General features: G+C 41.6%; 2 protein-coding genes across 2 annotated transcripts in view; one reads left to right on the forward strand and one right to left on the reverse strand.

The window, feature by feature from the left end:
- LOC102817705 (selenoprotein O-like) overlaps positions 1-6,662 on the reverse strand; it is a 53,997-nt gene extending 47,335 nt beyond the window's left edge. The window contains exons 1-3 of the mRNA XM_006871684.1: positions 6,413-6,662; positions 1,599-1,717; positions 867-995 (exon numbers count right to left, since the gene is read on the reverse strand). Of these exons, the coding sequence (XP_006871746.1) occupies positions 867-995; positions 1,599-1,717; positions 6,413-6,662 (498 nt within the window). The remainder of the gene's footprint in view (positions 1-866; positions 996-1,598; positions 1,718-6,412) is intronic.
- Positions 6,663-7,107: 445 nt separating this feature from the next.
- PDSS1 (prenyl (decaprenyl) diphosphate synthase, subunit 1) overlaps positions 7,108-16,191 on the forward strand; it is an 82,105-nt gene continuing 73,021 nt past the window's right edge. The window contains 2 exon segments of the mRNA XM_006871671.1: positions 7,108-7,196; positions 10,326-10,365. Coding sequence (XP_006871733.1) covers positions 7,108-7,196; positions 10,326-10,365 — 129 coding nt within the window.

Genomic DNA, 16,191 nt, shown 5'->3' on the forward strand with positions numbered 1-16,191 from the left:
CCCTTCTGTGAGCAGCCCAATGCTTAATCCATGGTACCCCCAGCACTCCTTTAGAAACAACTAGGAAATGCTATATTAAGATCTAGTTCTGGTTGCGCTGTAGGATAAGTACTGAACTACAAACTTCAAAATCAGAAGTTCAAACCCAACAGCCTCTCTGCAGAAGAAAGATGAAGTGACAACAGAAAAAATTAGAGTTTTGGAAACCCTGTAATAGTGTTGCTATGAGTCCGTATTGACTCGATGGCAGTGAGTTTGGGTGGGTAGCTCACAGGAAATTCACAGCAATTTCAACAATTGATCCTATACTCCTACTTCCTTTTTAAAAAATTTAACCACACATGATACCTTCAACTTGCTTGAGCATCTTGCTTTATTTCCAGAAGGTTCCTTCGTAATTCCTTCCTAATTGCTACAGCATATATAATACTCCCAGTGAATCTTGATTCTTTCTAGCTGTGCTACAACTTTGTTCATCACTACCCTGGTTAAATCATTATCTGTTTGTCCTTCTCAGCTGTAATTTTGCCAAACTGTGCTATTTTATTTTTGCCTTAATGACTTGCCTACATCTCACTGAATGAGTTCTTTAGCAATAATTCAGACATTTTGTATTTGCGCTATCCCAATTTTCTCAACTCCATTAAAACAAACAAGCAAAAAACACAGGCTTTAGCTTGATTACAGCAAAAAAGCCCATCAATTAAGCCATAAACATATTATGATGAAATATTATTCTAGAAACATCTTATTGAAGTCTCTATACGCTCGTTATTTAGAGAAATTAATACAAAATAACTTCTTTAATAAGATAGCAATTTTGCCAAGTAAATACAACTCTTTAAGGGAAGTAATGCTTCTCTTACCTGGTGGCCACCATATCTGTGAGCCAATGGAATGGATCCAAATACTATCTTTTCACCACTTACAAACTGTATAAAATCATCTGTTTTTGAGACTGATAAATCAAGGTCCAAAATATCTTCGAGAACTTCCTGAGGCAGGGGGGGAAAAAAAGATCTTACAAACATAAGGATTTCTTTTCAAGCAAAGAGAATTAACCAGAGAAATGAAAAGATTAAACCTCTTCCAAAACTGTATTATTCACATTTTTTCATAAGAGATACATACCATACTTTCTTGCATTATTGATTGTTTGGAAAAATATTTCTATTAGATGGTTCTAAATTTTTACAGCTTTCTTGTAGCTCAGGGTAAATAATATTTTTCTGAACACATTATTTTTTAAAGAAATTTTAAAAAGGAAAGGAAACTGTCATATTTTTACCTGAAAATAATTTGTATCATGAGAGAGCAGAATTTGTTAGAAGAAACCATGTCTAGAAGTTATCCAAGATGAAAATTTAGTTCATTTCTAACCTTTTTTTCACAGAAGTGTATTTTCCTCATAACGTATTGAGTACTATGCTCCAGGTATATGTATCAGAAAATTATTTGTAGAAATGACATTTTCTAGGAATCTGAATCTTGTATACACATCATGTAACAATAGACCGACAACATTAACTGAAAAACATTTTACACAAATGACAAAGTAAATAATTTAGTAACTGTACTGTGAAGAAATGAAGTCTAACCTTTGAAACTGCCACGAGATGTGTCCTTGATTTGAAAGGCGTAGGGAAGGCAATTGAAAAAATACAGTTTTTCACTTTACGAACATAATTTTCTTTAACAGGATCAACTGGCAACACAGCTGATAAAAACAAACAAACAAGCATATATTTAAAGTTCTCATTTACTGCATACATAGCATTGTTGTTGTTGTTAATGCCTTCAAGTCGGTTCCTACTCACAGTAACCCTGTATAGGGTTTCCGAAGAGTGGTTGGTGAGTTTGAACCGCCAACCTTGCAGTCCAAACCAACCTTGAGATCAAGTACTTATCTTACAGTGCCACACCGGGAGTCCATACATAACAGTGGTGGTGGTGGGGTGTGCCATGGAGTCAGTTCTTACTCATAGTGACCCTGTATAGGGTTTCCAAAGCTGTAAATCTTTACAGGAGTAGAAAGCCTCACCTTTCTCCGATGGAACGGCTGGTAAATTCGAACTGGTGACCTTGAGGTTAGCAGCCCGACATAACCACTACGCTACCAGAGCTCCTTATACATAGCATTAGTATTCTTTAAAAAGATAATAGTTTTTCAAGGAAAGAAATTTAAACCTCTAATTCTTTTATATGTTCTTTAAAGACTAATAATCTGTAACAATATCTAGTCAACATTCATATAATACGGCATAAGAGGGCTAGAAATGGAAGAAACATAAAACAATAAGCTACATACCCTGTCAAAGATTTTTCACTCCCAGGAGACAAACAGAATGTATAACATATTACTACATTTTAAAAACAAAAGACTCACAAAAATTCTACTGCCATTCTGACTTTTAGTGACCCTCCAGGACAAATAGAATTGCTCCCAAGGGTTTCCAAGTCTGTAACTCTTTGTGAAAGCAGGCTTTCTCCCGATGAGCAGCTGGTGGGTTTCAACTTCCAACTTGCAGTTAGCAATCCAATGCTTAGCCCATTGTGCCACTAGGGCTCCTCATTAATTAATAAAGACATAAAAATAACATGAAAGTATTCGAATTATGTTGTTACATTAAAGTATTAGAATTATGTTGTTGTTGTTAAGTGCCACCGAGTCGATTCCAACCCATAGCGACCCTGTATAGGGTTTCCGAGGAGCTGCTGGTTAGCTTGAAATGGCTGACCTTGCAGTTCAAATGGCTTTGCAGTCCGTTGCATTAACCCACAGCGCCAGTCACACCAGGACTCCTATTGTTTGGAATGATTCCTATTTATTCACCACTCAAGTCTAAGTAAGCTAAAAGTGGGCTATAATACCAACAAGAGCTATTTTGTATCCTCCTTAGGAAATGGCAATGGTTAAAGTGCTCGGTTGCTAACCAGAAGTTCGATGGTTGGAATCCCCCAACCACTCCGAGGGAGATAGCAAGCAGTCTAGTTCTGTGAAGCATATAGTCTTGGAATCCCTTTGGGGCACTTCTCCTGTCCAATGAGTCAAAACCAATTTGATGACAGTGGGGTTTTGTTGCGGATTAATGCACTAGACGGTGACGTCCATTTGAACTACAAGTTCGGTGATTCAAGCTCACCAGCCGCTCCTCGGAAACCCTATACAAGGTGGCTATGAGTCAGAACCAACTTGACGGCACTTATCAACAACATGAGTAATAAAAACAGGCAAATGTGGGCCAGAATTAACCCTTAATTCTGGTGTGGTGCTGTAGGGTAAAGCAGGACTGTAAAGTCGGCTTGAACCACAAGGTTGGCGGTACAAATTCATCAGTCTCTCCTTGGAAGCCCTATACAGGGTCGCTATGAGTTGAAACCAACTTAACAGTCTTAACAACAACAACACTTTTAGTTAAATACACGGTAAAAAAAAAAAAAAAAAAAAAAAAAGCAGTATAATGGGTGATGGAATGGGTTAGCAACCAAAAAACAAATGATTTCAGTATTCACCACAGAAAACCTGGCAGTATGATTAGCAGAATCACATCCAAGGGCATATTTTCTTCCACAAGAGAGCCTCTCTGTAAAGATGGACAAATTATGTAATCAAGACACTGTCCTTAATTATGCTATAACATTTTGATAGGGCACGGACAGTACATTTTGTTCCATTCATAGTTACGATTTTGTACTGATTGATTCATATCTGAAAAAGTAGCTAATCAGTTAATATCTGCCATCATTGGCCATGGACCAAAAAAATCTACCTCTTCAAAGGTATGCAACACTCACCCTTATTACGATTTAATAATCAGTCAGAGTAAAAAACCCAGAGAAAATGCTAAAAACATTAACCCTTTATCAGTAATTCAGAAATCAGTAATCCAAAAATCAGTTCTTCAAAATTCACAATTTTGCATAATATGAAATCCCTTAAAACTGCTAACCTTTCAGTGTAACTATGTTTGAATCTCTTGTTTTTATTACTGTTGCCTTGAAAATTCGTTGATTGTTAATCTAACAACATCAGGATGGGATGTTTCACGAAGTCTGTTAACCAAGACATGAAAATATCTTATGATATTTATCAATCTCTTCTTAGCTGTAAAACATGCTACTGTAGAGTATGTTTTGAACCATACATTTCTATGGCAAGAAAATGTCTTAAAGTATAGTCAATCTTCCAACAGTGAAATGGCAAAATTCAAAATGCTTTCAATTACATACTTACTCCATTTGTATCACAAAGTACAGTGGTTTGAATTCATCTGTGATTCTGCGGGAGAGTTAAAAACTGGCAATGTGTTTGTAAAGACTAACCCAACCCAACCCAACCCAACCCAACCCAACCCCTGTTGTCCTGTTGATTCCAACTCACGGTGACCCTTTAACGGGTTTCCAAGATTAAATCTTTACAGGAGCATACAGTCTCATCTTTCTCGAGTTACTGGTGGATTTGAACTATCAGCCTTGCAGTTAATTCTACAGTGCCACCAGGGTTCCTTCCATAAAGATTATAATCTAGGAAGATCTATGGGGCAGTACTACCCTGTCTTATAGGGTCATTATAAGTCAGAATTGATTGGATAGTACACAACTGGTTGTTTCATTTGTATAAGTGCAATTTTTAAAAAGGCCCAAAGTCATTTCTAGACTGCACAACAGGAGTCTGTTCTTTGGTAGCTGCACAGCTTGGACAATGTTTTTAACTTCCTACACTCACTCTAAGGAGCTCTGGTAGTGTCGTGGTTACCAATCAAATCGGGCTGCTAATCTCAAGGTCAGCAGTTCAAAACTACCAGCTGTTCTGCGGGAGAAAGATGAGGCTTTCTGCTCCTGTAAAGATTTACAGCCTCAGAAACCCTGTGCAGGGTGGCTACGAGTCGGAACTGACTCCACAGCACATAACAACAACAACACTCATTTTAGGTGCCCTGGTGGTGCCGTGGGTTATGCATTGGACTGAGAACCAAAAAGCGGGCAGTTCAAACCCACCAGCTACTCCGCAAAAAGATGACGCAGTCTGCTTCCATAAAGATTTACAGACTCCGAAACCCAGTTCTACTCTTTCCTATAGCATTCTATAGGGTCACTGTGAGTCGGAATTGACTCCATGGCAGTGGCTTTGGGTTTTTAGGGCAAAAATGAGTCTAAATCAAGAAAACCCATAACCACTGCCACAGAATAGACAGAGTAGAACTGTCCCATGGGGTTTCCCGGGCTATACATTTTTAAGGAAACAGATTGCCACATAACAACCTTTACTTGTATCACTTCACATATTATTAAGTAATAGAGTTCTGGTGTGGCACTATAGGATAAGCACTTGACCATAGGTCAATTTCAATCACAAGGTCGGCAGTTCAAACTCACCAGCCACTCCTCAAAAAACGCTGTTGTTGTTAAGTGCCATGAACTCAGCTCCTACCACCCAGGGTGTGCTAGGGGCAACTGGTGAGCTTGAACCACCAACCTTGCGGTTCAAATTAACTTTGCAGTTCAGTGCATTAACCCACAGATCTACACCAGGACTCCAAAAACCCTATACATGGTCTCTCTATAAGTCAGAACCGGCACTTTACAACAATAGGGCTACTCTCATGCAAAAACTGTTCAAGAAGCACACACAAAAAAGTATGTCTCACAGACAACTGCAGTTGTTACCTATTTGTTCATAGGAGTCCTGGTCTGCTGCTGTTGGATAAGCAATGGACTACAAGGTCAATTTGAACCACAAGGTCTATGGTTCAAACTCACCAGCCACTCCTCAGAAACTCTATACAGGGTACCTATGAGTCGAGATTGACTCCCAGGCACTGAACAACAGTAGCAACACTTGCTGATACATCTCTTCTATTAGAGTGACTTTCTAAAGAACGTTTTTAAGTCTCTTAGTTCTGTATCTTAATGTTTACACTCTCTCTCACAGGCTGTGTGTTGAATGCTTAAATATGTCACACATTTCTGTTATAAACACAATCTCTCATAAGATCTGTCAGTCCTAAATCAAAACCCAAACCAAACCCACTGCCATAGCCTACAACTATAGGGCTTCCAAGACTAAATTTTTATGGGAACGGGTTTGAACCGCGGAGCTTGTGCCAAAAGCTTATCACACAGAGCCACCAGGGCTGCTTAGATCTGTTATTAGAGCTATTCCTATAGGTTAAGCGTAGGGTTTCGTGGAGAGGCTGGTGGAGTTGAACTGCCAACCTTTCGGTTAGCAGTCCTGTGCTTATCCTAGGACTGGACTCCCTACCTATTTCCACAACAGGATTCCCTACCAATTTCTGTACATTCTCCAGTAGGTTCAGCATTGCCAAATATTAAAAATTTCACACAGCGCATATTCCCGATAGTGGGACTCACATAAGCATATGTGAACAAGATTGTCAATCACACAATATACCTATTAGATTTTCAGAGGAGAGAGTCCAAAAGTCGAAAGATGAGGCTAACTTGAATTCTTTTTCACAGTAGCTCTGATCCTGGTTTGACTTGTTGTAAGAAAGATGTATAAAGTTGGTACTTCCTTCAAGGACAGATTGCAACAGGCAGCAGATGGTGGCGTGGTCGGTCACACCCAAGATAAACAGACTAAGAAACCGTAGCCTCCATATTAAGCAGCTGCAGATCGGAAATTCGATTCTTTGAGTCATGTTTCTGCCTAAATACGCAAAGTGAGAGTCAGTGGTTGGAAGTCTGGGGCTCTGATATTTCTTGCTTACAGTCGCTCTCCAAAAGGCGCATTTTCACAATTACTGCTTAATTTTATGGGGTAAGGGGCAGGGAGAGGCTCGGGGGTCACTCTGGGCTTCTGCTGGTTCAGATCGGCCGGCCAGGAGAAATGGGCCCAGCCGCTGCCGCCAGCTCCCGGAACCGCCTGGGTGTCCCGCCGACGCCGCTGGCTTCCGGGCCCAGAAGGTGCCCGACGTTGCGTCTGGCCTGTGGGCAAGCTCCCGGGAGGAGCGCGAAAAGGAGGTCCCGGGTCGGGTGTGGCCGAAGCTCTTCCTGTGCCAGGTTTCCGGCTCCGGGTCCCGGGAGGAGGACCGACGGGGCCATAGGCGGAGCCGCCGCCGCTACCGCGACTTTCAGACTCGAACCATGGCTTCGTGCTGGTGGCGGTGGCGGCGCTGCTGCTCATGGAGGTCAGCTGCGCGGAGCCCTGGGCCCGGCTCCCCAGGCCATGCGAGGTCGACCCGGACGTACCCCTCTGCGGGTACCCGCTTGCAGGTGAGGCGAGGAAGCACGCGCCGAGGCCGGGGCGCAGAGGTCATGGAGCCAATGACAGCGGTGCAGCGGAATGAATGGGAGCTAGCGAGCATGTGCACTTGGAGCCAGCTCGTCCCTGGCCGAGTGGGGGGTACCGGGCCTGTGAGTCGAAGACCACGGGGTTGACTTGGGGTGAACCGTGCAGCGGGACGGGATGGGACCGCGGCCAAGCGTTTGCTTGAGATTGAGGCGCCTCACCTACAATCATTAGAAGTACAAATCCGTGCCCTGGGGAAAGAGGAAGCGATAAGGATCAAAGTTCCATAGGAGTAGTCAGATTGTCTCCTTGGAGTTTGGACGAGGTAAAGCTTGGGAATCGTCAGTTACTGCAGGCTTCAGAGGACACAATTTACGGAGCATTACAGAAAAAGGTGCTCTAAGAGTTCAAAATTAGGGAGGATCAAATTAACCTCAGGGTAGTCAAAAAAGGTCTAATGTAGACTGCAGGACCTATGTTAAGGGTGTTTGCTGTTATTCGAACAGTACTTGCTTAGGAGGAGGGAGAACACACCTGGATGGGGTGGAAGGTCAGTAGAAGGAGAAAAAGTGTGAAACTTGACTGTTGTGTGCCATCCAGTGGATTGCAATTCATAGCAACCCTGTATAGGGTTTCCAAAGAGCGGCTGGTGGGTTTGAACCGCCGACCTTATGTTTAGCAGTCCAATGCTTATCCTACAGCACCAATGACAGTCATCTTTAATTTGACCAAAGTCAAATCAGAATCTTTGCAATAACCTTTCACACCTTAGGGCTTTCTCTTTTGCTTTCCACAGTTTGGACTTACCTCATTTTTCTCCCTTTCAGCCCATTTAGCACCTGTAAATTGTAGTTTGTTGTTAAGTGCCAACAAGATGATTCCAATTCATAGCTACCCTGTATAGTATTTCTAAGGCGTGGCTGGTGGATTTTAACCGCATACATTGTTTTTAGCTGTCTGGTACTTATGCTACACATTAGCGTAGTGGTTACGAATCCGGCTGCGAACCTCAAGGTCAGCAGTTTGAAACTACCAGCTGTTCCACGGGAGAAAAATGAGGCTCTGCTCCCGTAAAGATTTACAGCCTCAGAAACCCTGTACAGGGTCACTATGAGTCGGAACCGACTCCACGGCACAGTGTCGCCACCACCACCATCACAGTTTATAGTTAAGGAGCTCTGGTAGCGTCGTGGTTACAAATCGGGCTGCTAACCTAAAGGTCGGCAATTCAAAACTACCAGCCGTTCTGCAGGAGAAAGATGAGGCTTTTTACTCCAGTGAAGATTTACAGCCTCAGAAACCCTGTGCAGGGTCGCTATGAATCGAAATCAACTCCACAGCACACCACCACCACAGTTTATAGTTGGAGCCCCGGTGTGGTGCTGTAGGATAAGTACTGGACTGAGAACCGCAAGATTGGCAGTTCAAACCCACCAACCACTCCTTCTGGAACTGATCCAATCAATGGCACTTAACAAAAACAGTTTATAGTGATTAATTCTCACTGTGCCCTGAAGTAGATCCATTTTGTTAAGCATGACTGCACAAAATCTGTTTACCCGGGGAGTTCCTTGGAGACTTCCTCAGTCACATGGTAGTTGTATTATTGTTGGGCTTACATCTGAAAAGCCCCTACCACATCACCCAAACCCCTTGCACACCTTTCTTGTGTGTGGTTTATTTGAATTTAGGACTTTGATTTCAGTCAAATTTGGTACATTTTCATGTACCTGCCAAACACCATTAACCAATATGAAATTATAGTATTTTATCACATATACGAGGGTGAGTCAAAAAGTATTGCTACAAAATCATAGAACCCTTTATTAAACAATGAAATATAAAAATGTGAAGGTTTTTCTCTTGACATATCTTCCATCTAGGTCTTTATACTTCTGAAGGCGGTGTTTCCATCTCTCTAACTCTGAATTCTGTGCTCTTCAATTTACACCATGGCAAAACTGTACTCTGGGCATCCACAAGGGACTCAAGTCCTACTCCTTTTAAATGTACTTGTTAAGAACAAAGAAGTCTGAATGGGCCAGATCAGGGCTGTACGGTACTTGGAGTAAGGTTTCCCACCGAAATTCTCTTAGGACAGCCCTTGCTACTCACAAAGAAGGAGCAATTACATTGTCAGGATAGAAAAAATTTTCTCAGCACAACTTCCCTGACCTTTACTCAGAATGCATAGACTTCTGGTGTGGTGCTATAGGATAAGCACTGGACTACAAACCGCAGGGTCAGCAAGTCAAACCCACCAGCTAGCTGCTCCTCAGAAACCCTGTATAGGGTCACTATGATTTGGAATCGATTCATTGGCACTTAACAACTCACTAATATAGTTTTCAATTTTCTTAAAACTTCTTCCTAATAAGCCCCTATGATGGTTCTGTCCTTTAAGAAAGTCTGTCACGAGTACCCTTTGGGAATCTCAAAAAGCAGACATCATAACCTTCAGAGCTGACCTCTCATGTTTGAGATCTTCCAGACCTTCCTTGAACACTTGACCCATCTAAAAACTACTTTTTTTTTTTTTTTTTTAAATATGGGGCAACATATCTGCAAACTTGTTGCAAAGCCTCAATGATTTGGGAAGATGACCATTTGATGTTAGCCCTGACAACAGATTCGGTTTTTTTCCATGGCACATAAAGTATCCTTTTTTTTTGAAGGCACCTGTAGAAGACTAAGACAAGTATATTACTGAGAGAACTTGTCTGCAGCCATCCAGTGATTGCAGAGACATACTTAACGTGTTTTGTTTGAAATAAATCTGTGGGTGTGTGAAGTGGAACCCTAGCAGCAATACTTTTTTACTTACCATTGTATAAATGTCAGCATTGTACTAAAGTTTATGCATGTTGTCCAAAATAGACTTATGAAGAGAGAATGGTACCTGGCTGGCTAGAATATGCAACATTCCTAAAGAAAGGATATAGAGATGGGTGGAAAAGTGTGGCAAAAGGCAGGCTTTTCTGGGGTCCTAGAGGAAATGGGAGCATCCACCAGCTGATCCAGCAGACGCTTTCCTCTGATTCCATGCACACCAAGCATCTTTCTCAGACACAAGAATATACTTGTTGGCTCCCAGGTCAGCCTGGCTGACCTCAGTGAGGGACTGTTCCTGAAAACACCAGCGTAATGTATTTCTAATTTATGTGTCGTTGACATTTTTCTTTATAAATTAATACAGTTAGCATTTGCGTCTGGCACGTTGTATTTTGGTTACTTGGGGTCTCTAAGGGCCTGACAATCCTTAGGGATGAAGAACAATAAAAAAGCCAACTCTGGCTTTCCAACTCAGCTCTACTACTTCTGTTTGTACTGATGTTTATACATTTTTCTGACTTCTCATTAATAGTGTAACAAATCTTGTAACAGGACAAAAACCAGTTTGTATCTAATCATGACAAATCACTTGTCAATACTACACTTTAAAAAAAAAAAATGTTTTATTGTGAATTATATGATAGTTTACATGAGAGAACTTTATTTTTACATTCATTCCATCGTATATTGTTTCATTGCCATGGTTCCAATCCCCTCCATGCATCATCAACCAACCAAAGGGTATACCATACAAACCCGCCCCCTATACTCCGCCCCCCAGTCTTCAGCACTCAGTCCCTCTCCCTCTCTGGATCCAGAGTCCCCAGCTGCTTCATCATTCCACGTCATCATCTCTGCCTCCATCTCAGGCATCGCTGCTTCTCTGGGTAGGGTCCCGCTCTTGGCTCTTCTCTGTTGATGGTCCTAGAGACCTCCACTCCTAGACTGGAGAATTAATCACTCCCTTCCTTGCTACAAAACATCTACCTTTACATTTCTAACCCTCGCAATCGGACCTGATAACAGTTATTCACTATAGTATCACAAGTGACCCATCTGCATATCATTTCATCAGCTCCGCCTAGACAGATTGGATAGTACTCACTGGAGATTCTGCCTTCCTCCATGTCCCTTACCTCTTGAAAGCTTGCAAGCCAGTCACTTCTTGCCTTTGTAGTCCCCCCCACCCATTTGGGTATTAAATGTCCAAGTTGCCCATCTCTGTCTACTCTGTGTGTGGAGGGGGTGGTAATATTTCTTGCTGTAAGGATTTGTTCCCTCTTTTGAGTCACTGCATCCGTAGGTGTAGGTCAATACTGCACTTTTGATTCATACTCAGTATTGTCTCCTATTTAAAAAAAGTAGACCCAGGGGAGGCAAGGTGGACTCTCTTGGAGAGTATGTGATGGGGAGGTAAAAGATTGTTGCTTGGAAAAATGACTGTTGCTTATAATAGTGACACACCCAAGTGTTACAGCTCCATTTTCCACAACTCCCTTTTAATACTTTATTGTTCTCCTAAGTGCCATTAATCCCACTTTAGAAAACATTGTGTAAGTCATTCTTGAAGCAGAAAAGAACTTATTCAATAGGTATTGTATTAAATATATATTGTGTACATGGAACAAGGGATAGGATTGCTGACATCAGATGGATCTTGGCTGAAAGCAGAGAATAGCAGAAAGATGTTCACCTGTGCTTTATTGACTACGCAAAGGCTTTCGATTGTGTGGATCATGACAAGCTATGGACAACATTGGAAATAATGAGAATTCCAGAACACTTATTGTGTTATGAGGAACCTGTACACAGACCACAAGGCAGTTGTTTGAACAGAACAAGGGAACACCTAATCGCTTAAAATTAGGAAAGGTGTGTGCCAGAGTTGTATTTTTTCACCATACTTACTCAATCTGTGTGCTGAGCAAATAATCCAAGAAGCTGGATTATATGAAGAAAAATGTGTCATCAGAATTGGAGGAAGATTCATTAACAACCTTTGCGATGCAGATGATACAACCTTGCTGGATGAAAGTAAAGAGGACTTAAAATACTTACTGATGAGGGTCAAAGACTACAACCTTTGGTATGGGTTGAATCTCATTGTAAAGAAAACAGAAATCCTGACCACTGGACCACTAAGAACATCCATATAAATGGAGAAAAGATTGAAGTTGTTTCGTTTTGCTCGGATCAACCATCAACACTCATAGAAGCAGCAGTCAAGAAATCAAACAATGCATTACATTAGGCAAATCTGCTGCACAAGACCTCTTTAAAGTGTTAAGAGCAAAGATATCAGTTTGAGGACTAAGGTGCGCCTGACCCAAGCCATGGTATTTTCAATAACCTTATAGGCATGTGAAAGTTGGACAATGAATAGGAAGACCATAGAAGAATTCATGCATCTGAGTTACAGTGTTGGAGGGGAATATTAACAGTACCATGGAACTGCCAAAAGAACAAACCAATCTGTTGGAAGAAGTCCAGCCAGAATGCTCCTTGGAAGCTAGAATAACCAAACTTCAGTTCTTATACTTCAGACACATTATCAGGAGGGACCAGTCACTGGAGAAGGATATCATGTTTGGTAAAGTGGAGGGTCAGCGAAAAAGAGGAAGACCCCCAACGAGATGGATTGGCACAGTTGTGGCAGCAATGGACTGAGGTAGCAACGATTGTGAGGTTGGCCCTGGACTGGGCAGTGTTTCGTCCCGACTCAGTCGCACCTAACAACAACAACATGGCTCTGAGCTAAGAACTTTACTTTTGCTTTAAATTAAGTTCAGCATTTCCCCATCAAAAAGATATCACAAGGAAACACAATTAGCAAAGATTGGGATTTGGAATTTGAACCAAAGTCTGTCTTCCTAACACCCTACTTTTAACTACTATACTGCCTAGTGGTTAAGAGCACTCTGTTAACTATGTAATTTTAACCCTTCTCCCCAGGTTAGAAGAATAGGAGTATGTGTCAAACTGAGTAGTTGACATTCCTCCATTATCGTGTCCTATTTGTAAGCAGTAGTCGCAACTGACTCCACAACACTTCACATTTACCACCACGTAATGAAATATCGAATTCACGTGAATAATTGTAGATTAAGTGTCATATACAAGGATAAGTCAAAATGTATTGCTACTAGGCTTCCAGTTCAAACATCCACTGAGCTTATTTCAGAGTGTGTTTAACAAAATAGGGAGTCCCTATATGTCTCTGTAATCAGTGGATGGCTGCAGACAAATTCTCTCAGTAATACATACTTGTTGTCTTGATCTCATTAGGTAGGGTACCTTCTTCACCAAAAGAAGGTCCAGTCAAAACAGTGGTTTCCAAGGGCATCTGCTGGGCCAGTTCAGTTCAGGACAGATCAGTAATCAAAAAGGAGTGATTATTATAGATTTTATTGAAGGACACAGGATGATCATGGGGCTTGTTATGAAAAAGTTTTTAAAAAGGAAAACTGTACTGGTGAGAAAAAGACCAGAAAAGTTGTTGTGAGTAATTTTTTTGTCCCCATCACATTAATGCACCTGCTTATTCTTCAAGGTGCATTGTTCTGATGAGAAAAAAAATTTCAAGGTCTGTCCTATGAGAATTTCATTGGGAAACCTTACCCTTAGACTTGATCTTGCTCCTTCAACCTTCTTTTTGTTCCCGAAACTCAAAGAACATTTCAGAAGAACATGATTTGGTCCTTTAAGGATGCCAAAGCCACGATTTTGACTTTGTGTAAATGGAAATGGTGAGAGAGACGGAAACACCACCTTCAGACATATATAAACCTAGATGGAGGAGATGTCAAGAAACAGTAGTTTCACATTTTGATGTTTTTGTTTAATGAAGGTTTCTGTGATTTTGTAACACTACTTTCATAATTATGAAATCAAAAAGGAAGATTGTTACTTTGTTTTTTGGGTTTTTGTTGCTGTGGAGTCAATTCCATCTCATGACAACCCAATATGTGCAAAGTAGAACTACCCCATTGGTTGGTTGGTTTTAAGTTATTGTGATTTGAGTGAAAGATTACAGGGTAGACCATCAGTTTTAAATTCAGCAAATCATATACTTTGTTTCATTACAATGATTATAATCCCCTCCATGTACCATCAGTTAACAATATTTCTCTCTATTCATTTTAGCTCTTTTTTTTTTTTTTTTTTTAAACACTCAGGCATGTACAATCATTTAAACCACCAAAGGGTACATTCTGCAAGCCTGCCTCCTGGCCGCCAGCTCTCAATCCCTCTTTTTCCATGAATCTAGAGTCCTCAGCTGCTCCTGCTCTCCATGTCCCCATCTTTGCCTCCGTCTCTGGTATCACTGCTTCTTTGGATAAGGTCCTGCATTCTGCTTATGCTTTTCTCCCTTGATGATCCTAGGGTCCTCTGTTTCTGGACTGTAAGATTAACTACTCCCCCGTTTTGTTGTTTTTCAAAAATGTTTTATTGTGAATTTTGTGATAGTTTGCATGGGAGAACATTAGCTTTACATTCATCCTATTGTATATTGTTTCATTGCTGTGGTTACAGCCCCCTCCATGCATCATCAGACAACCAAAGGCAAGCCTGCCCCTCTGTCATCAGCACACAGACCCTCTCCCTTTCTGGGTCTAGAGTCCCCAGCCACTCCATCTCTCCACATCATCATCTCTGCCTCCATTTCTGACATCACTGTTTCTCTGGGTAGGGTCCCTCACTCCGCTCTTCTCCCTTGATAGTCCCTGGGACTCCCCTGTTTTTGTTACAAAACTTCTACCTTTACGATTATGACAGTTGCAATTTATCATGATAACAATTACTCACTATTGAATCATAAGACTCTTATCCCCATTTCTTTCACCAGACCCGTCCAGACAAGATGAAAACTTTTTAGTAGGGATTCTGTCTTTCTCCACACACTCTGAAACTAAACTCCCTCTTGAAAACTTGTAAGCCAGTCACTTCATGCCTTTATCGTCCCCTCATTTTAGGTAGCCAATGTCTAAGTTGCCATTCCCTATCTGTTCTCTATACAGAGGTGATAGCATTGATACTTGACGTGAAGACTCCTTCCTTCTCTATTGATATTTTGAGCTACTACATCCATCAAATTGTAGCAATTTACCCTTGTTCTCCTTTATCAAAAAAAAATTTTTTTTTATCGTCCTCTCATCAAGTTTTGATTCTCAAACCATCGAGGCTAGGTCAAATGGGTACTATCTATAAGTTTGGCTGTTCTTTTGTGTCTCCCCTCACTTCATATCAGCTGGATGCTTCACTCTCAGCTCTAGCCCTTTGTGGTTATGTCATTGTCTGTGGGCTCAGGTGTCCCCAGGTCTCACCACACTTTGGGCCAAGCAGCCCTTCCTCTTCTTGCTCTCATCTCTAGGTCATTGGGAGTCTATGGAATGTGGTTGAACTCAGCCCATTTCTGTATTGCTGCCTTTCCCCACTGCCACTCACCAGTAGACCAGTGTGGTCTCCAGCAAGCTTATGTGACTGCTCATGTGTTACCTTTGAGTTTCAGTCTTAGGGTGGGTTTGTCCTGAAGGGACTTGATTGCCTTGATGGCTTCCTGGTGAACAGCTTGCTTATTCTTGTAGCCATACTCCATAGGTTTTTTTTTTTTTTTTTGTTTTATTGTGAATTATATGATACTTTACATGAGAGAACTTTAGTTTTACATTCATTCCATCGTATAGCATCTCATTGCCATGGTTCCAATCCCCTCCATGCATCATCAACTAACCAAAGGGTATATCCTAGAAACCCGCCCCCTACTCTTTCCCCTCCCTCCCCCCTCCCCAAGTTTTCGACCCACAGTCCCTTTCCCTCTCTGGATCCAAAGTCCCCAGCCGCTTCATCACTCCACGTCATCGTCTCTGTCTCTATCTCAGGCATCTCTGTTCCTCTGGGTAGGGTCCCGCTCTCAGCTCTTCTCTGTTGATGGTCCCAGAGACCTCCGCTCCTAGACTGGAGAATTAATCACGCCCTTCCTTGTTACAAAACGTCTACCTTTGCATTTCCAACCCTCATAATCCGTCCTGATAAGCATTATTCACTACAGTATCACGAGTTACCCATCTATATTTCCTTTCATCAGCTCCACCCAGACAGATTGAATA

This window comes from Chrysochloris asiatica, unplaced genomic scaffold (genome assembly GCF_000296735.1).
Source record: "Chrysochloris asiatica unplaced genomic scaffold, ChrAsi1.0 scaffold00172, whole genome shotgun sequence".
Taxonomy (NCBI): domain Eukaryota; kingdom Metazoa; phylum Chordata; class Mammalia; order Afrosoricida; family Chrysochloridae; genus Chrysochloris; species Chrysochloris asiatica.